At 51.7% G+C, this 23,959-nt stretch overlaps 8 protein-coding genes across 8 annotated transcripts; 4 read left to right on the forward strand and 4 right to left on the reverse strand.

Annotated features, from left to right (window-relative positions):
* Nucleotides 1–1,238: 1,238 nt before the first annotated feature.
* On the forward strand, nt 1,239–2,860 carry GCG54_00002482 (putative exoglucanase type C; the record flags this gene model as incomplete). Its single annotated transcript, XM_045402574.1, has 4 exons — nt 1,239–1,706; nt 1,761–2,471; nt 2,536–2,730; nt 2,798–2,860. The coding sequence occupies 4 exons, from the start codon at nt 1,239–1,241 to the stop codon at nt 2,858–2,860; spliced, it is 1,437 nt and encodes a 478-aa protein (XP_045269192.1).
* A 1,072-nt stretch (nt 2,861–3,932) lies between these two features.
* On the reverse strand, nt 3,933–4,400 carry GCG54_00002483 (uncharacterized protein; the record flags this gene model as incomplete). Its single annotated transcript, XM_045402575.1, has 1 exon — nt 3,933–4,400. The coding sequence occupies one exon, from the start codon at nt 4,398–4,400 to the stop codon at nt 3,933–3,935; it is 468 nt and encodes a 155-aa protein (XP_045269193.1).
* Nucleotides 4,401–5,217: 817 nt separating this feature from the next.
* On the forward strand, nt 5,218–8,340 carry GCG54_00002484 (Potassium-transporting ATPase alpha chain 2; the record flags this gene model as incomplete). Its single annotated transcript, XM_045402576.1, has 1 exon — nt 5,218–8,340. The coding sequence occupies one exon, from the start codon at nt 5,218–5,220 to the stop codon at nt 8,338–8,340; it is 3,123 nt and encodes a 1,040-aa protein (XP_045269194.1).
* A 1,150-nt stretch (nt 8,341–9,490) lies between these two features.
* On the forward strand, nt 9,491–9,867 carry GCG54_00002485 (uncharacterized protein; the record flags this gene model as incomplete). Its single annotated transcript, XM_045402577.1, has 2 exons — nt 9,491–9,531; nt 9,582–9,867. The coding sequence occupies 2 exons, from the start codon at nt 9,491–9,493 to the stop codon at nt 9,865–9,867; spliced, it is 327 nt and encodes a 108-aa protein (XP_045269195.1).
* A 397-nt stretch (nt 9,868–10,264) lies between these two features.
* GCG54_00002486 (uncharacterized protein) lies at nt 10,265–15,240 on the reverse strand (the record flags this gene model as incomplete). Its single annotated transcript, XM_045402578.1, has 4 exons — nt 10,265–12,373; nt 12,431–13,246; nt 13,298–14,878; nt 14,941–15,240. 4 exons carry the CDS (start codon nt 15,238–15,240, stop codon nt 10,265–10,267), a joined length of 4,806 nt encoding a protein of 1,601 aa, XP_045269196.1.
* Nucleotides 15,241–16,599: 1,359 nt separating this feature from the next.
* On the reverse strand, nt 16,600–17,340 carry GCG54_00002487 (putative ketoacyl reductase; the record flags this gene model as incomplete). The annotated part of the gene is made up of 1 exon (XM_045402579.1): nt 16,600–17,340. One exon carries the CDS (start codon nt 17,338–17,340, stop codon nt 16,600–16,602), a length of 741 nt encoding a protein of 246 aa, XP_045269197.1.
* Nucleotides 17,341–18,502: 1,162 nt separating this feature from the next.
* GCG54_00002488 (Vanillyl-alcohol oxidase) lies at nt 18,503–20,443 on the reverse strand (the record flags this gene model as incomplete). Its single annotated transcript, XM_045402580.1, has 4 exons — nt 18,503–18,807; nt 18,880–19,031; nt 19,084–19,436; nt 19,493–20,443. 4 exons carry the CDS (start codon nt 20,441–20,443, stop codon nt 18,503–18,505), a joined length of 1,761 nt encoding a protein of 586 aa, XP_045269198.1.
* A 1,345-nt stretch (nt 20,444–21,788) lies between these two features.
* GCG54_00002489 (Indole prenyltransferase tdiB) lies at nt 21,789–23,154 on the forward strand (the record flags this gene model as incomplete). The annotated part of the gene is made up of 2 exons (XM_045402581.1): nt 21,789–22,987; nt 23,043–23,154. The coding sequence occupies 2 exons, from the start codon at nt 21,789–21,791 to the stop codon at nt 23,152–23,154; spliced, it is 1,311 nt and encodes a 436-aa protein (XP_045269199.1).
* Nucleotides 23,155–23,959: the final 805 nt, after the last annotated feature.

Raw genomic sequence — 23,959 nt, forward strand, 5'->3', positions numbered from 1 at the left:
CACACTTTAACCAGAGCCACAGCCACATGGCTATGGAAAAAAGTCCCCGGTAGTTTGTATTTTAAAGCATCCCACGTGCTAGTCCGTGGCGCCATTTCCGCCACTGTTCAACACCACGATGGGTCAATTTTGTTATGAGAAAGATTGAGGCAAAAAGAATAAACGTGACGGGCGGTATTGTCGGCGAGGAGTTGCACAGTTAGATCTGACGGGTGGTCGAATGCACTTGAGTTGCGGCAACTCACACTTCGCCTAACGGCCTACATTGCCATCGTGCAGACCAGTGCCGCAGGTAAGGTGGTTGTGTTGGTCATCTGAGGCCGTCACATCCGCATCTGTGGCTTCGGTACTGCGCTGCAAGTGCCGCGCACTCCGGATTCTGCAGGGGAGCAATAGATTACCCAACCAATCGCAAAGAGCCACGGCCACGCGAGCGGAGGGCGGTGGGAGTTCTTCCGTCCAGGCGCCCCTTGCAGGAACCCCAACTTGGCTTTGCGGAGTAGACGCACGATGTCACCTCACTCTCAGAGGCGGCAACAGGTGCTTCTCTGAGCTGTGAGCTCGCTCATACCACCGCCAATCCCCGCATCACCAGCTCGCCGGTCCTGAGGTAATTAATCAACCTGTTGCGGCCGGCTTGCCGTCAGACAGAGTGACAGAGCCAAGGTTGTCGCCCTACGAGACAAGCCTTCACAAGCCTTCGCCCAGAAAGTGCCCAGCTCTACCAAAGTCCTGGTCTCAGACCATGTTCGTCCAATATGGGACCGCCTCCTCTTGGAAGAGCGGGAAGACATCCGATCTTTTTGGAGCCTTGGTCCCACCGGGACATCGCCTCTCCAATGAATCAGAGCCACCCGGATGAGTGTTCCCAATTGAAAGCATCACCACTCACTTAGAGGAACCTGACAAGCCCCTGGCCGGAGATTAGAGTGTTCGGGGGACATGCGCGAGAGGGCGAGGTGGCTCAGTCAACAGCACAGCGCCCATCTCATGATAGTTTAACCTTGAATGGCACTTCGAAACAGTTTTCGAGAGTCTATATAAGCTGGCCGAGGCCATCCCCTCAGTTGAAGGTTTGCTCCCCTCCTCATCCCAAGCCACTCGGACATTCTTTTCTGGCGCTGCCATTCACTCTTTTTCTTCAGACCGTCTGAATATTTCCACTCTTTTTCCATTCTCCTCGTCCCGTCTTTATCGACTGAACTCCCAGCCTTTTTGCCCCTTAAACCAAAACCACCATGTTGACCAAGGTTTCCGCCATCGCGGCCCTAGCGGCTGCTGTCCGCGCGCAGCAGGTCTGCACCCTCAACACTGAGACCAAGCCCGCCCTCACCTGGTCCACCTGCGCTGCTGGAGGCTCCTGCACCACCAACAACGGAGCCATCACCGTCGATGCCAACTGGCGCTGGACTCACCAGACCAGCGGCAGCACAAACTGCTACACCGGCAACAAGTGGGATACCTCCATCTGCAGCACTGGCGAGGACTGTGCCTCCAAGTGCTGTCTCGATGGCGCCGACTACTCCGGTACCTATGGTGCTAGCGCCACTGGCAACTCCCTCAGCCTCAAGTTCGTCCAGCAGGGCCCTTACAGCAAGAACATTGGTTCTCGCATGTACCTCATGGACAGCGCTGGCGAGAAGTACGAGATGTTCAAGCTTCTCGGCCAGGAGTTCACCTTTGATGTTGATGTCTCTAACCTTGGTGTAAGTCTACACAGCCCCCCGCCACAATGTGCGTCGAACTAAGAAGATTTCCAGTGCGGCCTGAACGGTGCCCTCTACTTCGTCTCCATGGACGCGGACGGCGGTGTCGCCAAGTTCCCCACTAACAAGGCCGGCGCCAAGTACGGCACCGGATACTGCGACTCCCAGTGCCCCCGCGACCTCAAGTTCATCGACGGCAAGGCCAACGTCGAGGGCTGGACGCCATCCTCCAACGACGCCAACGCCGGCGTCGGCAACATGGGCTCCTGCTGCTCCGAGATGGACATCTGGGAGGCCAACTCCGTCTCCACCGCCTACACCCCGCACCCCTGCGAGACCATCGGCCAGAAGAGCTGCTCGGGCGACGCCTGCGGCGGAACCTACAGCACCACCCGCTACGCCGGCCAGTGCGATCCCGACGGCTGCGACTTCAACAGCTACCGCATGGGCAACACCTCCTTCTACGGCAAGGGCTCGCAGTTCGCCATCGACACCTCCAAGAAGATCACCGTCGTCACCCAGTTCGTCGAGTCCGGCGGCGCCCTCACCGACATCAAGCGCTTCTACGTCCAGGACGGCAAGGTCTTTGCCAACTCCAAGTCTGACATCGCCGGCGTCGACGGCAACTCCATCACCCCCGGCTTCTGCACTGCGCAGAAGAAGGCTTTCGGCGACGAGGATGTCTTCACCCAGAAGGGCGGTCTTCCTCAGATGGGCAAGGCTCTTTCTGAGGGTATGGTTCTGGTCATGTCTGTCTGGGATGACGTGAGTTGCAAAACCCACCATTTGTTTATGATGAAGAAACACTTGGCTAACATGTTTCCTACAGCACCACTCCAACATGCTCTGGCTCGACTCCACCTACCCCACCGACAAGACCGGCCTCGGCACCGCTCGCGGCACCTGCAGCACCAGCTCCGGTGTCCCCGCCGACGTCGAGTCCCAGGCCCCCGACTCCACCGTCATCTTCTCCAACATCAAGGTCGGCCCCATCGGCTCCACCTTCAACTCTGCCGGCACTGCTGTAAGTAGCCCTACCCATACCTTTCTCTCTTTCAACTGATGCTAACATTCACTCAAACAGTAATAAGCCAGTTTTCGACTCCCGTGGCCACCGGTCTAAGCTCCGTGACCCTCGCGTGGAAGGTGGCTGAACGGCCAAGGGCACACTTTCTTGACCATTCTGGTGTAAATGATTTCTTTTCCTGTACATACACAGATGTCTTCGGCTTGTCGAATGCGACGAAGAGTCACCGAATAAAATTCTCTGCTAGTCTTTTGACTAGCCTCTTTCAATATTCATCATGGCGTGACATGATAGCGGTGGTCTGCGTGAGCTCCAGGTTTCGTGTAATTAAACGTATGTAAATATCTCCAGTTACAGGGCTACCGTATTGCCTGTAAGCAACGTAAATTGAACATTGTCTACGTCTAAGGAAATACTTCAAACGACTCAAACCTTTCGCAAGAGCCTGGTCATCCCATTAAGAACCATCGTTGTGGGAAGCAGAGTCGATGATTCAGGGTCTTAGATAGTACTCTCAGTCGAATAGCATCTACTCATCCATTGACACAATAACTACAGAGAGCGTTAGTGGGGACTTCAGAGACCTCAACGCTGATGAGTGTCGATTGACATGTCAAATGCACACATATAGGATCCTATTCAAACGAATCTTACGCACTGCAAGAAGGAATACGGGAAGAGTATATAGATGACCTAGGGGCTACCACATGACTTATTCGCTTGAACTACACAATAACCCACACTGAAAATAGAGACAAATCCTACCAGCAATGACGAGAGGTTCACAATTGTTCTGCCCAGAGTCCAGTAAAAGCAATCACTTCCTTAGACTTGAAGCAGCCTGCAAAATGAGGACGACCACAGCAAGAGCTGCTTCTTTCAACGCGCTACCCTTTGTTGAAATATAACCGGACGGCGACCCAAAGAAAACTTCAAGTCTGATGTGACGTCGCTTAACAAGTTGATAGACACATTGATCATTTAACACGGGCATGAAGTGAAGCCTATGTAGACCTATCTTATGCATCATCAGAACTCGCCACTGTAAACATGCCACATTCTCATCCTCCAATGAAAGGTAGAAAATACGTGTTATTTGTTTGCATCCAGCCATTAGTGACGCAAATCAGACTTCAAATGAGCCCGGCTATGTACCGATGTGAGCACAGCAATCATTGTGTGAAAGTTGATGACCAAGCTTACCACAGTGGGCATGTAACGGCGTGCTTCATGAGCCATGGCTCAATGCATTCAGAGCAGAAGATGTGACCGCATGGAAGCTGAGCAACCACGGTTCCAGCAGCAAAGTCTTCAAGGCACACTGAGCAGGTCGTCGCTGTAGCGAGCTGGGCAGCAGCATCGAGCTTGCTGTGAGCAAGTTTGGCCAACGGAGGCTTTGTTGGCGGAGGAAGTGTGCAGGACCGTGTGAGCGGTATTGATGCTGGAAGCCTGAACTGGTTCTGGGGCATGCTTCGTGGCGAAGATGTCGGCAGGAGCGGGCGGCGATGGATGTTCACCTTCTTCCAGGCAAACATATAAAGACCCAGGCCGATCAGCAACGCAAAGGCGACGCAAAGGGCGGCTGCGACAGCCCCGGGTTGCTTGGAAGGCTCCCAGGGCTGTGATGACTGGCTTGAGGCTGCATCCGGGGTGCCCGTTGGACTCATATGGAGAATGACATGAGAAGCGTGAAGAAGAAGGAGGCGAAGACGAAGTGAGGTGCTGGATCAAGTTTCTCTTGCCAACCCCTCGATTTCTGGCCCTTTTTTAAAGCTCAATGCTCAGAGGACAAGAGTGCTCATGGATACGTATCACCGAATTCGTTCACCGACTTGTTTCCATGTGATGTCTCGGCTGAGGGATTAACAATCATGATGCTCGGTTTGCCATATCTGGTGTTGATGACCAGGCGTCAAATTTCTTGGCAAGCGATTGGTACGGCGTTGCTATTGTCTGGGGGACTCTGCGCCCGTTTCCCATGGGGAAATTGGAGTTTGTAGGTAATTTTAACGTAATGGATGTCCTTCGCGTCCGAAAGGGAGAAAGGGCGCGTCCCCCTTTTTGTATGAGGCATTTTCTCTTGGCATTCTCCCCAGTCACTTCAGGGCTCGTGTAAGTGACGTTTTGGAAGAGGCCGCCTGCACAAAACGAAATTGCAAGGGCTTCAGCATATAAAATTCGAATTAGAATTTTGGATTGTCGGTGAAACAGACATTGTTGCATTGCATCTTCTGTGCATCCCTCGTTTTGCCTCTGCGTGCATCACCTCTCTTCTCGCTCGACGCTGAGCTGTTCTACTGCCTATCCCTCATCGTTGTCATGGAGAGTTCCGAGAAAATGAAAGAAGATACTCGTCCTGGCGGAAGTCACAACGCCCATATCTCTTTTCGCGGAGACGAGGACACGGAACATCAAAGTCGGGGACGGCCGGCCAACAACAAGAGTGCCAGTCGTCCGCGATCAGCACACTCAGCTGCTAGCTCTATGTCTAGACGCCGACGGCAAAGCACTTCGGAGAACTTTGGCATTCAAATCGGCTATCGAACGCTTTCAATTCACGTCTCGGAGTCTCAGCATGCTGCTGCGAATGCAGAGCCTGACCTCAAAGCGGCCAAGGAAGGCGACGACGAGTACTTTGCTGAGCTCAACTTCCATACTCTTCCCGGTGCTCAGGTCTGCCAGCAACTCGGAGTCTCCTCAGACCAAGGACTTTCTGAGAATGAGGCATCTAGTCGTCTTCAGAAGAATGGCCCCAACACCCTCCCCGAGCCGAAAACAAACTACCTCAAGAAGCTCTTCGTCTACGTCTTTGGTGGCTTTTGCTCCGTTCTTTGGATCGGAGCTATCATCTTTTTCATCTGCTGGAAGCCCCTGAGTGACCCTCCCTCCGCTCAAAATCTTGCCATGGCTGTCTTGATTCTCATCGTCATCTTCCTTCAGGCCGGCTTCTCGGCCTTTCAAGACTGGTCCACTCAGAAGACCATGAAGTCCATCACCAACCTCCTTCCTTCCGAGACACTCGTCATGCGCAATGGCTCCGTCAAGCGTATGACCGCTTCCGAGCTTGTCGAGGGCGACATCGTCCACCTACGTACCGGCAGCAAGGTCCCAGCCGATCTTCGACTTCTTTCCCACTCAGGCGATATCCGTTTCGACCGAGGCGTCCTCACCGGCGAATCCGACGAGGTCGAAGGCGCCACCGACTCGACCGATCCGAACTTTCTCGAGAGTCGTAATATTGCGTTGATGGGCACAACAGTCGTAAACGGCCACGGCATCGGTGTTGTAATCTTGACTGGTGCTCAATCGGTCATGGGAAGAGTTGCGCGAGCTACAACAGATGTCGGAGAGAAGGTCACCCTGATCCAGAAGGAGATTTGGAGATTTGTTCGGATCATTGTCGTTCTCACAGTCTTCCTGGCGCTCTTGATCTTTGTGGCCTGGATCGCTTGGCTGAAGCGTGATCATCCTTCCTACATGAACGTGGTTCAGATGTTGAACAATGTCATGGGCTGCGTTGTCGCCTTCATCCCCGAGGGCATGCCGGTGGCCGTCGCATTGACACTCATGATGGTGGCCCGAAGAATGAAGGCGGTCAACATCTTGCCCAAGGGTCTTTCTACTGTGGAGACCCTCGGCTGTGTCAATGTCATCTGCTCTGATAAGACTGGGACGTTGACACAGAACCAGATGACTGTCAACTCTGTCGCGTTCGTGGACCAGCTTCTTAGTTCACCTGACGTTGTACACCAAGCTCTCGACACGGAGAAGCCTAAGGCGATCTTTAATATGCTTCAGAAAGCTTCACTCCTTTGCAACGATGCTTCGTTCGAAGCAGACACAGTGCATCTCCCCCCTAGGGAGAGAACAGCGGAAGGGAACGCGACGGACGTCGCCGTCCTCAAGTTTGCTGCCTCAGCCCGAGACGGAGACGCGATCGTGTCAAATTCCCCACGAGTGTTCTCCATTCCATTCAACTCCAAGAACAAGTGGATGCTCACACTGGTCCACGAAAGCACCGTGGAGAAGGGCAACAGGTTCCGCATGTTTGTCAAGGGTGCACCTGATGTTCTCTTGCCAGCCTGTGCTAGCTTCTGGTCGGGAAGAACACAATCAACCGAGGCCCTTGACGAAAATGCCAAGATGTCGTTCAAAGACATTCAGGATAAGCTGTCTCGAAACGCCGAGAGAGTTGTCGTCATCTGCGAGAAAGTATTGGAGACTGTCAATTCACCTGGAACCAATGCCTTCAGTGATGAAGTTTCGATGAAAGCTTTGGAGAACCTTACCGTTGTGGGCATCCTGGGCATCATCGACCCTCCCCGACCTGAGGCCGCCTCAACCGTCGCCAACTGTCGGCGTGCCGGCGCTAGATTCTTCATGGTTACTGGTGATTACGGAGTTACCGCCGCCGCCATAGCTCACAACATTGGCATTTTCACCACATCGCAGCCTGACACCTTCGACACCATCAGGAGGGGCATGACACCCACAGCTGAAGAGCTGCGACATGAGCGCCTTGCTGGAAACGGCCGCAGTCTCCTTCTCGAGGGAGCTTCCGTCGCTCGGCTGATGGCACAGGACTGGGACATTGTATGCGAATACGACGAGATTGTGTTCTCACGCACGACTCCTGAGCAGAAGCTGCGCATCGTCAATGAGTTTCGCGACCGTGAGAATGTGGTCGCGGTGACTGGTGACGGTGTTAATGACGCTCCGGCACTTCGGGCTGCTGACGTCGGCGTAGCTGTCGTCACAGGCAGTGATGTTGCGATTGAGGCAGCCGATCTTGTTCTCATGGACCAATTTGACTCCATCGTCGATGCCATTCGTCTCGGACGTCTCGTCTTTCAGAATCTGCAGAAAGTTATTGCGTATCTTCTTCCTGCAGGCAGCTGGTCCGAGATCTGGCCGGTCCTCGTCAACGTCTTCTTTGGAGTTCCTCTACCGTTGAGCGTCTTCCTCATGATCGTCATCTGCGTCTTCACCGACCTATTCCTCTCTCTGTCGCTCATCATGGAGAAGCAAGAGTTTGATTTGCTGTCTCTGCCCCCTCGCAACGCCAAGCGCGATCACCTCATCAATCTCAAGATCTACGCTCAAGCATACCTCTTCACGGGATTCATGGAGACGGTCTGCGCGCATTCAATGTTCTTTTTCTACATGTGGAAGTACGCCGGATTCCCGATTCATGAGCTTTTCTTTTTGTTTGAGGGCTATGCAGAAGGTTACCATGGGTACACGCTGGATGAGCTCACCGAGTTCAATGCAACCGGCCAGTGCGTCTATTTTGTCACGTTACTGTTCCTCCAGTGGGGTAATATCCTCGCGGTTCGCAATCGGAGACTCAGTATCGTCCAGGCAGATCCAATCACCAAGAAGAGACGAAACCCATGGCTTATTGCGAGCGCCATCATCAGTCTTGCGATTGCGATTTTTGTCACCGAAGTGCCTGGAATTCAGAAGCTTTTCGGCACAGCTTCGGTTCCGATTGAGTTCTGGCTCATTCCTGTGCCTCTGGCATTGGGCATCTTATTTATGGATGAGATTCGAAAGTTGCTTGTGAGACTACTCCCGCAAGGTCCGATTGCAAGAGTTGCGTGGTGAGCGATGACTCGGATCGTAATAGCAGACATAGGTTGTTGATGGACGTGGGACCGACTAGAATCCAATGCTAATGTTGAATAACCTGTTTTCGATAATCAAACTTAGTGTTGTGCCACATCCATATCATTCCGCCCGTAAGGCCCATTGGTAGCCTTAGCTAAGAGCTCACTATCCCGTCGGCCGCCCCTGAGCGTGTTACAGGTGTCGACTGAGCCAGACCACGCTTTTGGATTCGCCGGGCCCACAATAACCAGCACATCAGACAGGTACAGTGATGTCAGACCAACACAAAATACTAAGGGTTTGGATGAGATGATTCGAACTTGCTCCCTGAGCTTATCGAAAAATGGATCGACCCATTTGTGAAATGACAAACGATGGCGGCGAAGCGGGAAATATTAGCATACCGAAAGCTGCTATTTGAATCTGGCGCAAATGAGAGCGAGACACATGAACATTAAAGTTCACTGTACTTTATTTGAGGTCGCTCCACTGTTTGACTCACATTGCGATGTTCTGAAGTCTTTGCTGCCTTCGGCAAAGGACATGGAAATAGAGTTCGAGGAGCCACCTCGATGAACCCCACAATCCGGGCTGAGCACCGCATAATTAGGCGTAAGTCTAAGGGTTGAAGAAAGGAACCGCTCGCCAAGATGAGCCGAGCAAACGGTTGGAATGTGATAGATAGTTCATCCGCAGTTGTCAACAATGCCAACTGGGATCAAGGCTGCTTTATTTAGCACGAGGCCTTCAAAGCTGGCTAAAGTCGGGGAGCAGGTTTCGCATCAGCAGGGCATGTCCTGTTTCATGTTGGGAGGCCGTCTTCTAGAAGCGTTCTTGATGGCCATTACTGAGTCAGTAACGTGGATATTATTGTGAATTTGCTGCGCCATTGATTGCGACGTCGGCACGCCGTTCAAGGCCGTCAGATAGCCGGTAGGGCTGTATCCACCGTTCCTGTTCTTTGGGGATGAATGCCCACACCCCATCGTCGATGATAAATAGTCCCAGCCACCCGTCATGCACTATTGAACAGCCAGGCTCTTTACCACGTCGTTGACTACTTCTTGTATTCTTGAACCCATTCTCGAAAACAAAGGTCCTAAATACAGTCAACAATTGATATCACTGGCACGTGTAATCAAGCAAAATGAAGGCCTCTGCACTCACACTAGCCGCTGCTCTCTTCAGGTATGTCCGCAAACCTTACTCACAAGAACTCATTGGCTCACCATTTGTAGCACCGCCCTTTCTCAAGAGCTGTTTAGATGTCGCTGCGCGGACGCGAACAGCAAAAACATCGCCGGAATTTCCGGTCTTTGCCCTACAAGGGGCGGGGTAGCTGAAGAGTCACGCGACGATCTTTGCATCAAGCTTACCTCGAAGCTCACTGACGAGGATTGCGCCAAGATCCAGCAAGGTGCCAAGGGTGACTGCATCGTGGACGACCTAGAAGGGGGAACCACGTTGGTTACGACTGTCTACGCATCAGCCACGGTCACGCCCACAGCCAAACCCAAACTCTGAACTATACAAGTCATCAGAGGAAAGTGAGATATGATTCACGAAACTCGGAAGCTAGGGAATGTGGGATTTAAAGTGGCTAGTACGAAAGCGCGACTAGCGGTACAACGGCACGCAAACATTTTGGACGATGATTTTCTACTGAAGTTGACGTGGTTAGCATGTACAATACTGGTTATTGATTTAAGCTTGGAAGTTACACGAAGTATCAATTTTCTTTTCGGAAGTTACAGCAGATGCTTGGTCGGTGGGGAGACAATCCCCATTACTTGAGCGATAAGTCATTTGATCAGACACAACGTCATGTATTCAACACTAAGTTGCATGCATCAACGAGGAGGTTTGAATTCTAATCAAAATCAAAATTTACAAAATCTCCACCTTTGTAATGCCCCAGCATCTATTCATCCCCTTCCAGCAGGGGCGGAGGCGTGGGTCGCAGTCCTCCATCGCCTTTCAACTCCTCCTGTAATATCTTCCATTCCTTCACCAACCCTTCTTGCCAAGCCTGTACTGAGATCCACTCCTCATCAACAGAAGGAGTTATTATGAAAACCTTGTCGTCCCCTTCCATGGCCTTCACCGAAGGCTTTCGGACTCTCTTGGCCAAATCCCCAAAATACAAGCTGTCTCCTTGGGGAGGTATACGTAACCACTGATGCTTCGGGCTGCAGACGACCATTGAATCAGAGTCAGGATCGCGCAACCGAGCGAGACACTCTCCGCAAAAGACTCGATTGGAGCAGTGCGTGCAATGAAAGAAATCCTGGTCTCGGTTGACTAGATTGGTGCATTTCTTTCCATCGGGACCGCTACCATCGCAATTAGCGCCCCATCGTACGTTCGTCATGTAGATCTCGATCTCGGGGTCAAACAGCCTGCTTCGAAGCAAAGAATGCGCGTGGAGAGTGGCCACATCTCCGTTGGGCGTAGGTTTAGTTTCGCCATCGGCTGCGTTCTCTGTCTCGACATTGCTGTTGTACTTGTCGTTATTCTTGCTTCCAGCTGCGGCAATATGATCTTCGAAGTAGGCTTGGGCAGCATCGAGGCGTTGGTATTGTTTGAAGAGATCCGGAACCTTCGCCCTTGTAGCCTGGATGATGTCTTGCGCCAAAGTGTTTACTGCCTCCATCACCCGCTGCCTGTCCTCTGGACTGATCTCTTTCAAGTCCTCAGGACTGAATTGCAGGGCAACTGTGACGGTGTCCGGGGGGATGAGCAGAGATAAGGCGATGGAAGCGTCTTCCAGATCCTGGCAATGCAAAAAATTCTGGAAGAGAATATCGAAACCCACGTAGTCGTTCTCGGGAATGTCGTCCGAAAGAATTTGCAAAGCTTCCTTGACTCGATGTCGGAGAACCTCTCGGGCTCTTTCCTTGTCGTTATTCCGCGCGTAGAGAGCCCCCAAAAGTCCAATAGATTCCATATCGATGTTTGTAAACTCAGAGTCATCCTTCACCATTTTGGTTAATGCCTTTATGTGGTCATGTTGCAACCCCTCGTCCATCAACTTCTCAAAATAGTGATTCGAGAGTGCTGATGTAGCTTTGGATCGCGCTCTGAGCGCGCTTGGTCCGCCGCATCTTTTGAGAAAGTCTCTGCTTTCCGTCCAAAGCCGTATGGCCTCTTCTGTCGGCTTTGTGCCATTAGCCGAGACCCCGAAGTTGTAAGCTCCTACACCTTGGTAGTACAACAACATGCCCCTGATTTCATCGTCGATGTATTGTACACTGGGCATCTTGTTGGTATCCCTCCGATAAAGAATCGCAGTCGCGGACTCTATCGATTTCATGATCTTCTTGAGAAGACCTGTGTGGTCCTTGGCTGAGCGGAACACGCTCCAGATAAGGGAATCATAGCCATCCTCAAGCATGATCGATCTGAGGAATTCAAGTGTCAGCTCTTGGTCAGTCTGCGAAAAGATCTTCTCCAACACCTGTATGACTTCTGCAGGGTCAGCGAGGCTCAGGGTCGCTCGTAGAAGACCTATGTGGCCCCATATGACTTGTGATGTTTCTTCGCTCTCACAAGCGACTGAATAATGGTCCGCCGCTTGACGCGCATTGTCAATCTTAGCAGCAATTTCCGCCAGTATGAGATGCATTGTGACAATCTCCACGTTGTTTCCCTCGGGGTGAGCGTTATCCTTCGCTGCTCTGTCTAGAGCAATCTCGAGCTGTTCGATGGCGTCCGCCTTCAAGTCCAAGCAGTCATATACTACCCCAAGTTCACGGTAACACAGCCAGCTCGGGTTATCGCATTCGATAGCTCGCTTGTATAGCGAGATTGCCGCCTCATTGTCATTCTTTGCCGATGCGGCCTTGGCCAAACCCTCATACCACAGAGAGTCCAGATCAGTGTCCGGCAGACCCAATACATCTTGACACCATTTATTTGCGGCTTCCCAGTCAATATTGCTCTCAAGAGAAGCAATATATGAGTTGACTTCGTACCTCTCTTCATTGGAATCGTCTGGAGACATTGGGGACGGCGTGGGTTGAACTTGGTCCTGCCTTCCGTCAATATACAGGTCTGAATGGCGATTGGCTAGTTGCAGGTGACTTACCAGTTCCATGAAGCGTTTCAACCATTTTGAAGCGTTGTGCATTTGCCAGCTTCTCTGTCTCAAGAGGCCCCGCAACACCATCTTGACCAGTTCATTCAAGTAGCCCGTAATAGGACTGGGAGCCTTCTGGACAGCCGTACGCCATTTCCTATCCACCTTTCGCACCGCCGCGGAGTCCATCAGCCACGTTTGGATGGCTCTCATCTCATCCACAGACCACTCTATATCCTGCCAGATTTTGATATGGCGTTGAAAGACTGTGTCGTCTCTGAAGATTTTGTACAGACCCTGGCCAATTTCTGAACGCTGATCGTCTCTCAACATTCCCTTATCCTCATCTTCGAGCTCGCGAATGCGATTGAGGTGGTATGGCAAGAATTCAACAACATAACGGCCAACATTCTGTGTCCCATCCGTAGGCTCATTGCTCAAGTATTTGAAGGCTTGAGTGACAATAGTGTAGTTTGCTTCGAGCTCGTCAACAGCAATAGGTCTCGTGTTGCTATGCGCTGGTTTGAAAGCCTCGCCGTCGAAGTTGAACTTGAATTTGTTTCGAATTGCCATGTCCGCAAGGTCCCACAGGAAATTTCCACAAAGCTCTTGGTCGACATTGTTGATGGAAATGGTCATACTGATGGTCGATCCTCCCGTTGACTGCTGCGATTGTCCGGAAGAGGTGTCAACCTTCTGCAAATATTCCTCCACTCCGTCCTGGAGATAAACGTAGTATTCATCTTCAATGCTCAGTATGGCTGAGTATTTGGTTCGAATGACGTACTCCAGGGACGTCAGTGAAGCGATGTCGGACGTCAATACCTTTATTTCGCATCAGTCTATGCGTCTTACTTCGTACACGAGGGAACTTACCATAGCGGCCTCAAGCTGTGCTAAAGACATGTAATCATGGCTGTACATGACCCATTTCAGCAACTCATTGAGCTCAGAAATCTCGTCTGCGGTCAGGGAGCGCTCCAGATCTTTGATAGCGGCTTCAAGACTGCTCATTGTTTGGTCAAGCATTTCGTCGAGCTCCTGAATTGCAGTCCGCTTGCTCAGTTGTCGCATCAATCTGTCCAACTCAAAGCGCAAGAGTGAGTACTTTCCGTCAACCTTGGGAGGTATCTTTTCGAGAATCTTGACCTTTGCCCTTTCCTGTTCCGAGTTTGGCTTTGTGCTTTGCAGTAGTCCATTTTTGTTGAGCATATCCTGAATGAAGATGCGCATGTCGTCTTGATTGTGCTTTTCCACGTCAATTCGAAGCGCTCCGCTGACATTCGCGTTCTTGTCAAACAAGCTTTTCGTGCCGCTGATCAGTAGACGCACCCGCCCGGCCGATTCTTGCTCCACCTGAAAGTCGGAAGCAAAGTCCAGCAGCATCCCAGCTTGTGCGTCAGGTAGGTTTTCAACGCCGTCAAACACAAAATAGTATGTGGCTCCCGAACCAGCGGCCCCAATGTTGAGTTCCTTCCACAAATTAGTCAGGTCCGAGCTTGTCGAGGAGCGAAAGACTGCCGGCTTTGTGTCGCAGGCCTTGCCCAACGTCTTCAGTACCGTGGCATCGACCCGAGCAATTTGAAAAGCCATGTATTTTAAAGCAGACTGCACGGAGTTCTTGTTGTCATCCGACTTTCTGGCACTCGGTGGAAAGAAATAATGCGCGACGTAGGTACGGTCTTTTTGCTCCTCCAGGCGCTTGGTGATGAGAGCACAAGCTGACGTCTTGCCAGAGGATGGAGGACCAGAGACAATAAGCACATCTTTTTCTTGACCCGCAGTCCATGAGAGATATGAATCATGTTTCCAGATCCATGAACCAGTGTTTTCGAGACACTTGTTGGCGAGGTCGACGCATGTCTGCGTGGTTGTCGTGTCAAGGTGAACCGTCAATGGCACACCTAGAATGTCGCGAATTTTGGTCAGAGTCTTGGTGCGGTCCGAGTCGTCGTTGAGAGACTGCACGCCCTTCTGCGTCTCTTGCACCGTCTGATGCGTTTCCTCGGCGATCTTGCCGAAAACGACAATCTTCTCGAGTGCAACGGCCATGCCCTTCCTCGTTTCTGCAACCACAGCAAGCGTCACGGTGCCTTCAACGTCACGTTGGCTCTGAAGAAGCCCCTTGAACTCGGTCATCTCGTCGTTCAAAGCCGAGTTCTCGCCGAAGACGAACTTGTTTTGCTCCCAGAAGCGGTCGCGTTTGCGACTCTGGCGATACTTGACGACATGGGCGCAGATCTTGACGAAACTGACCAAAACCAGGTGGATTTGTTCAACCAGCAACGGATCGAGATTTTCCACAGATCGGTAAATCTGAAACTGGGACAGTGCTGAAGAAACTTCGCTGAAGACGCCATCAATGGCGTTGTTGTAGCCCTTGATGGTTTGAGGAATATCAAAGACGAAGGAAAGCGCTGTTGTAGTAATACTTGCTGCCACAGGAGGGATGGGAATCTACGAATATTGCCAGTGAGTCAATGTCGAACAGGTAACAAAGTCGGTTTTTCACAACATACCAGAGATGAAGCTTGGGCCGCAGCTCCAACAAGCAACTTCAAGTATTGCAACGACTTAAGTCCCACCGTTTTTGCAGTGTCCCACTTGTCTTCTGGCTTTGATCCGGAGCTCGAAGCCCTCTCGCAAGTCTTTTCGATCCTTCTCTGTACATCCTCAAAACTCTTAACTTCGCCTCGCCTCAATGACTCTCCACAGATGCTCTCAAATGACGCAGCGGCTTCTGCCCATATTTTATCCATTGATATTCTTCCCTTAGCCGCTTTGCTCTGGGGCAAGTCCGACTGCCGATCGTTCTTCATTTCGTGTTCTTAGGTGATGATGGAAAATGCAGAACGTGTCATTTAAGGGTTCTGGCAGCTGGATCGCACTTGGCTTCCAATATTTTATACCGACCTCTGTATGAAAAGGAAATTCGGCATTAGCAATGGATCTTTTGTAAGAGCTGAGCACTTGGCCCACCCCTGGTTTGAATGCAGCCTAGTGTACGTCGTAACGAACTCGCCAATTCTGGCGCAGACTGCAGCCTAATCCTACATGCATGCTGAAATTAGACCCGCTGACCGGCCCAATCCGCTACCACGATCAGAGGCATGGGGTTTGACCTGCGGCACAGAATCACAACCGGCAAGTCGTAAATGCCGGGGTACGGGTTGATAAAATGCTGCCTGTTCCGCCTAAGCTTCTCGGCTGCAGTAGCTGGCAACAGTCCACTACCTTAATTTTTGAAGATGTCATCAACAGCAGAAACCTTTGGAAGTAGCGACGGCTTTCATCTGTGCTGCGATAAGCCACAGGATAAGTCCCATCAAGTTCGCACTACACAGCTGTGAAGTTGATTATCCCTTCCGGCCCAGCCGCCAGCGATGCATCCACTCGCAGCTAAAGGTGGTTATCGCGATCTTAAGTCGAAGCGCATGGTCTTTGTTTCCCATTTTTTCCGCAATGAGCTAGCGAATGTATACCACTCTGCGATCTTTTATGTTGGAAGCGACTTGGAATATGAGAAGTCGGACACGAAGCCTCCGATAGGACCCACTCTCATGATGCACCTCTTGGAAACCCCCGACAATGCAGACCGTCTTTCCTGTTCTGCTCCGAAGATTTCCCAGGAAGATGAAAGAAGGCCTTCGAGAATGCCCAAAGAAGGGCAATTCAATCGGACGGGGCGTTCACTTTGAAGAAACGTTAAACCGCATGTATGTGTTTGCTTCATATGCATGGACTCCATGTTGTGCCTGGTAATTCCAATGGTGGGGACTCTGCATTCATACGTCACTTGAGGAAGGAGTCGAGTGGAGTCTTTGGCGAAAGATACCTAGAGAAATAATATATATGTCTCATGAACCTTTCGCTGCAAGGCGCAGCTACCGTGTAAGAATCTGGTCAAGTATTTCTCAAATAGTTCTTCGACTTCTGGGTGCTGAGGTGGCCCTCGAAAAAAAGCAAGCGAAGACATTTTACAGCCCTCAACTCCTTCAACTCGGCATATTTACGGTCCTTCAACGTTCATGCAGTGATAGAGCGCACGGGTGTAGTGCTCCTCCTGCAAATCTCAACGTTAACCCCCTCCGTATCGCAGATCGATGCATCGCGTTGCTTTCATCAGGCGTAAAGTTGCAGCCCGTCGCTGGTACTAGAGCCACAGAGCTTTCGTCCCTTTACCAAGGTAAAGGTCCCTGTCTATTCGAAAACGTTCCCGTGACGCCGTCGGGTCCTAACGTCGCAAGCTCAACAGCCCGAATAGACCCAAGAGACGCCTCGTCTGGGCCAGAGTAATCGGTCATGCTGGTGGCGCAGTACCCGGGGCAGCATGTGTTAAACTTCCAAGAATCGTCGCCGTGATATCGCGAGGCAAATGTCAAGGTCGCATGGTTCAAAGCCGCCTTGCTGGCCCCATACTCAAGGTAGTCGCGCTTGGGTCCCAGGCTTGGATCCGACCGAACCGCGAGGCTTCCGAGCCCCGAGCTGATGAACACAACACGTCGAACCTTTGAAGACTTTTCCAGGAGCGGTGTGAAAGCGTCTGTGACCTCGACTGCTCCAAACAGGTTTGTGTCAAAGACCTCTCGAAGTCGTTGTCGAAGGTTGCCTTCGGCCTTGCCGCGATTGATTCCAGCGTTATTGATTATCACGTCAATGTAACCGAATTTGTTTCGCACTTGCTCCACAGCAGCTGCTATGCTCTCGTCCGAAGTGACATCGAGGACTAATGGCTCAACATCCAAGCCGGCCGATTGAAGCTCTGAGGCAGACTTCTCGATGGCGTCCTTTCGTCGGCCAGTCATGTAGACATGGTAGTCTGGGTATTCCGAGGCCAACCGCTTGACGATCTCATAGCCGATGCCCTGATTTGCACCTGTGACGAGAGCGATGGTTTTATTTGTGGTCCCATTAGACATTTTGCTAAATAGTATTGACACCGGTTTGTATGATATTGACGCCAATTGGTAAAAGTGCAGGAAGGAATGTATCGGTGTGATTAGTTGAGCGCAATTGAACGACGCGTCCAGTTCTTATGCTAAGCAGCCGGTGCACTGTAAGCTTTGGTCTGACAACATCAGATGAGTCCCTTTCGTAGCTCAAACGCGTCGCGAGGTATCCGATTCGGCACGGGTTTTCAGGCCGAGGCGACAAGCTCCAGATCAGATCCGTATTCGCGGCCATGCTAGGCTATTATCAAAGCTTGCATGGAAAATGTCGAAGCTTCAATGAGCTTGCATCCTTGTCGCAGTACCGCAGATACCACGGCTTTCCGTCTCTTGTTTGCTCGGCCCGTGTACGGACACCGGAGGTGCGGGAAACGTTGATCGCCCGTTGAAACTATGTCCACGTGTTCCAGTGTTTCGGTCTCGCAATGGACGTAAGATCGAGCGGATGGCAGATATCTCCTGTCATTGTTGTGAAAGCCATGTTTAGTCACCATAGCTGTAGCAAATCGCAGTCTACATCGATGATTCTTCATGCCCTTTTAAGGTATGATAGGTACACCCACACGTGGAATGGAAAACGGCGCTGAGAGGTCCAACAGAGAACACGCATTGAGAAATTGAGAGAAGAAATAAGGTTCCCAGGGCCTCAGGACCTCAATCAACAGCGCAAACTTGTGGACAACTGAGCGCCAACCACTGGCGCTTGCAAAAACGCATATTGACAGTCCATCGGGGATGGAGCTCAGATTTGCAAAAAGAATTAGGCCCTAACCAGGGATCGAACCTGGGACCTCTCCCAGATCTGAATTGTCGCAGACAACCCTAAGGGAGAATCATACCGCTAGACCATCAGGGCTGATTAAGCGAGGAATCGCTAGCTGTTGGGTGTGGGCCGCAGAGCGCAGGCTCATGAAGCCGGCTCGCATTGCGCCCGGAGCGTTCTCGTAAAGTGGGAGTATGAGCTGAACCGCTTTGTTTGAAAATTGAATGTTGCGCATGTTCATTTTATCAGAAATTTGAAAACTGGGCTCCAAATCAACGGGGTAGGAGTTGGTGTTGATTACATGCAGGTACTCAGTTCTATATACAAATGTGCAAATATGCCGGGTCGCGATGAACTATCAGCTCCACTCTATTTGATATAATCCTTACCCAGCGCCCACTTCGACTTGTCATAACTCTTGGGCCAAACACCACTCTTGCCTGGTGCCAGGATACCGTTGGGATCCAGCGCGTCCTTGATGGTCTGGTTCAATTTGCCCAGCGCATGATCATTGAAGTCGTAGGTATCCGCAATCTGATCCATCAGGGCAACGTGAGTTCGGAACTCGCCCCAGCCGTTGTCCGCACAGTCCTGGATCATGGTCCGGACGAGCCACTGCGCACGGCGACGTGCGTCGGGATCCTCCCGGTTGTAAACGATACAAACAATGTTGTCTGTGCGGCCACGTGTGAGCAGTCACCATCTCAATGCCAGCTCGAGCCGGGGAACCCGTCGGAGAAACTTACGCATTTCTCGCATTCCGATGCTGAGGATACCGAAGTAGTCCATCTTTGCCTCGGCGAAGCGCTTCTTGGCCATCTCGTATTGCTTCTGCGCCGACTTACCATCGACCTTGGAGATTGGGGAAAAGGATAAGAAGGTGCAGTTAGGAATCCAGCTAGGTTCATTGTCAGAGACGCACACTTTCACGGGCTATCGTTTCGACTTACTGGTTCAGCCACCTCAGCTCATCCCACGTTGGGATACCCTGCATGGTATCCGCACGACAGTGAAGAGTACTGAACTCTTCCTTGCGATCCTCAAGCAAGAACCATCGGCTGCCTGGCACCTTGGTCATCTCCCTCTTTGTGATCTCAAGATGTGCCTTGCGGATGGGCTCGGGTCCGTAAGCAGCGCCGATGTAGACCCACCGTCCCAAGTTGACCTTCTTAGCTGCCGCATCAAGCTGCTCCTCAGTAAGGGGAACGTCCAGTCCTGCGTCCGTGTACTCTGTGCGGGGGTGGTAGTGGGCAGCATCGAGCGCAATGTGACGCAAACTGGCAGCATTCTGAAGGACCATGTTCTAGAAACATACGTTAGCGAGCCCCATTGAGCTGGACGAAAGATCCGACCACTTACCACACGTAGGGGACGGATGATGTCGACAACAGCCGCAAGATCTTCATCCTTCTCATAGGTGACCATGAATGGAGTGAAACCCGGTGCTGCAGGCATAAGCCACATGCCCATCTTGGTGATAATTCCATTGTTGCTCTGAGAGAAGATGCCGTCGTTGATGGGGCCAAACCCGTAGGGGAACAGCTGCCAGCACTCGTTCTGATGCTGGTCTTGGGGAGGAACGCCCTTTGCAGCTTGTGCGCGGCCTTCTGGGCTCTGCATGGCGCCCATACCAGTGCGAACGACTTCGCCATTGGCAAGAACAATCTCCATGCCGCAATGCATCATCCAATGGTCTCCGTAAGGTGTGAAGCCCACTCCATGATCTAACGCGTTGCCGATCATAGATCCGTAGCCGAGCTCAGGAGAATCCAACCAGACCTTATCGGCGAGACCGTTGTCGTTGAGATACTTCTGCATTTGAAGGTATGTCACGCCAGGCTCGACAAGGCAGTAGCAATCCTCGGCATTAACCTCGAGGATACGGTTCAAGTGTGTTCCAAGGTTCATTACCAAACTGCCAGACACTCTTGGGGCGGCACCACCGTAGCCAACATTGTGGCCTCTGCTGAAGGTCCAAACGGGCACGAGAAAGTCGTTGCAGAGCTTGACAATAGCTTGAATATCGGTGACATTCTTCGGGTGGATGAGAGCGCTGCCAACGAATTCCTCTCGCTCATAGAGGTGGTGCATGTCGTGAGTCAAACAGTCGACAGTGAGGTAATCGCCATCGTCTAACACTGTTTCATTGCTGATGATCTGGAGGTTCTCTTTTCCAACAGTCTGCAGCAGTTGGGAGGCGAACTCTTGGAACTTCTCGACGGAGACCCCAGGCGGGAGGAATCTGGGGACTGGAACGGCCCCGCTGGAGCCATTCGTGTCCTTGACTGTGCCGGTTAGACCAGGCGCCATGTTTTGGTGTCAATAGTAGTGTGATAGAAAGATTCTTGAGACAAGTCTGGGAGACCTAGGAAGTAGTAGAAGCTCTTTGAAGTGAGTCAAGGATGATTGTAGTGGATGATTGATATGTGCTATGAGTAGAAGGGATGTAGCTCTTTTATTACTCGAAAGAACCCAAATGGGTCTCTCAGGAGCTCCAAAGCTATGGAGCTCAGGATGAGCTCATGACGGAGAACGCACGATTGCGGACGTTCGGGCTCCCGAAGCCGCCGCCGGCGATGTTCCAGAAGCAGATGTGAACAGTTCATCGAACATGACTTGATTGAAGTTACATGATCCACGTGAAGGAGGTCCGATCCCTGAGGATCCAGTTCGACTCAAATTACTGAATTCGGGAGACGATATACGTATCGAACCTTGCCGAGTCCGTTGGTAATATCCGAACCTGAATCCCTACGGCCTTAAGGGTGTGATCTCGACACCACCGCCAGTCTCCGGTGGTGCATACCCGAAGCCTTATGGAACACTTTAAGGAGTTCAAGCTTTTCAAAAATGTTTGTTGTTCTTGTTCCATCTGATCTCGAAGTCGCTCGAGACTTGCATATTCCTTCCGTCTTTGGAGGCTGAGGGAGCCCGGCTGCGGTGGGATTCGTAGAAATGACTTGGGTACACCGTCATCCGGTGAGTGTAATTGGCCGTGACGGACGGGCTTACACGAATATTCGTACCCGTATATGTTTCGATTACGAAGTAAATGCCACTCCATCATGAAATAGTGTTTCGCCTGATCTAAGCACGTCACCATAGCAGGGCATCCCATGTCTGTTCCAGATGTCCATCTACGTGATTCAGCCTCTAGCGTCACGCTTAACTCGACTTGACAGCAAGAAAGGGCTGAGTTTCCCTGATCAAACAGCCAAATTCTGCCCTTTCAGTCGGTCGAGCGTAGGCATACCCATGCAACCGGAAGGGCAGTGCCCAGGATATTGCCGTGTCTTAGTGACGTTTTCGCAATCTGGCACCGGACATGGCCAGAGTCTGGCTCCTGAGTCCTGCGATTTCTCATCACGCGAGGGACGCGAGTGTATCTCGCGGCCAAGCTTGCCGAAGTCGCGATAGTCGCCGTACGAATTTCCCTGTCTGTCAACGCCTGAAAGCCGACAGACATGGAATGTGACGTCTGCAGGATATCTCCGTGTCATTGAAGAGCGACTCTCTCGAAATGGAATGTTGATCGCCTAGGTTATAAAGACAACCTCGTGCTGCACATCATTTCGTCCGAGAGCAACTGAACCCTACCCACCGCCCACCTAAATATTTTGACTCTCGCATATTAACTTCTGTTGATCTTTTGACAATGGCACCAACTGCAACCCTCAACACCACTAACGATAGCCTTCAGTCACCTCTGAAAGCTCGTCCCTCAGCTGTCACCGAAGGCACTATTCCTATTGACCCTCCCCTAAACCCTAAGCACAGGTGGTGGTGGGATAGATGCGCGCCGCTATTGAACACTCTGCTCACGAACGCTGAGGGGTACACACCTGAGGAGAAGGTGGACCACCTGCGCGTCTTCCGTGACGTGGTGGTGCCCTCCTTTGGCCTCCCGACACCCAAAGCCAAGGTTCGACCTCTGCTCACTTACGACGGTTCTACGTTCGAACCATCGTGGAACTTCACAAAAGGCGATGACGGAGTGATCCGCTACACCTTCGAGCCTCTTGGCGATTCCGCCGGTTCGGATGAGGATCCTTTTGCTGGGGAGATTGGCGCTGCCATGATCCCGATCCTCTCGCAGGTGTCATCTGGAGTCGACATGCGCTGGTACGAGCAGATTTTACGAAGATGGTTCGTCACACCTGAAGAGGCCGCTGTTGCTCGATCGAGGATGCCGCCTTTTGTCAAGCGCGTACCACAATTGTTCCTCGCCTACGACATGAAGCGCTCGCAGCGATTCTTGAAAGCCTACTTCTTCCCCGTCCTCAAGCACTTCGCCCTCAACGTCACAACAGAAAAGCTGGTCTTTGATATGATTCGCGACCTGCAGCCCTGCGGCGACAAGCTTTACAAGGCATCCGAGAAGCTCCAGAAGTACCTTGCCACATGCAAAGAGCCTTGCCCGGTCGAGATGATGGCGATTGACTGCGTCGACCCCCACAAAGCCCGAGTCAAAGTATATGCCCGCACAACGTCAAACTCAAAAGCAGTACTTGCAGATGTCCTCACTCTTGGCGGAACCCAGACCGACGACGCAACAATGAAGGGCGCTGAATACGCAGAGAAAGTCTGGCACCTCCTTCTCGATGAGCCCGAAGGCATGGCCGCGAACCAGAGAAAGGATGCCAGAGACATGCAGAACTTGCACAAGGGCATTTGCTTCGCGTTCGAGCTGAAGCAGAATGAAGAGCGGATTGACATCAAGGCTCACTTACCGTGGGGTCAGACGTCACGGAGCGATGCACAGACGATTGAGAACTTCACGCAGGCCCTCCAGAATGTAGGATGGGACGAGTCTGCAGAGAAGTTCTCCAGAGGTGCCCACGAAACTGCCAAGCTGTGAGTGGAAAGCTTCAACTTAATGTTGCATGCATTGGCTAACTGAAGCTCATAGGCCCGGCCGAGACTACTCCAAGCCTGGAGGACTGTCATACGTATCGTACAACTACGGCACCAAGGGTCTCTACATGTCTTCGTATTTCTCTCCAAAGGTTCAAGACAACTGAAAATGCGACCGACGACGCCTTTACGATGGCAAGATTTCATTGGAATATGGGGCGTTCTGCAAGATGGGGTTTGTGCAAGGTTGCTTTTGGTACACGGCAGGCATGAGCGCAAGAGAGCCCGACTTGCCAGGATAACCGCCACAGGAGCGATGGGGTCTACATGATCAAATGATCTAGTTACTTACGTTATTGAACATGTATTGTTTATCTCGAATCTTGATTGGTGATTTTGATCGCCGATTTCATCCGACGTTGAGAACTTGAATTAGCTAGACAATTGTCACCCGTCACGAGCAGTCTCTCAGTACTCAAAGAGTCGCCAGTGAGTTTTGCATGAGCCTGAGTCAATAGCGGCCAGATGGGCATGCGCAAACATGCTGTTCTGCAAGAGGCTTTCGCATCTCGATCGCGTCTCGATCGATCATCTAGATGGAGGGATACGCTCGTAGCACCGGCCGGGCAAATGATACCGGCGTGGCTGAGGTCTCCATGCTTCGCCAATCCGTCGCATTCGCGTTAGAAATTCGGTCCGTAAGTGCGAAGTACTGTCCGTTAAAATGCCGTGGTATTGCGGACCGGGGAAAGGACCCGGGGCCGCTCAGGAATAGAGCCGGACGTATGCCGAAGATTCTGAGACACACGAGTAATAATACGCCGTGAAACTTTTCGTGCGGCCGTCTTTTCATGATTATGATGACCGCCTCAAGCGGACCTCAAATCCTGCAAGTAGCCGTGGCTGCCGATTATCCGGATTCTCCCGTTAAGACGTACCGCCGGGCGGGAAGATGCGAAAGCGATAAGGTGA

The sequence above is a fragment of the Colletotrichum gloeosporioides genome (genome assembly GCF_011800055.1).
Source record: "Colletotrichum gloeosporioides strain Lc1 chromosome Unknown consensus_13, whole genome shotgun sequence".
Taxonomy (NCBI): Eukaryota; Fungi; Ascomycota; class Sordariomycetes; order Glomerellales; family Glomerellaceae; genus Colletotrichum; species Colletotrichum gloeosporioides.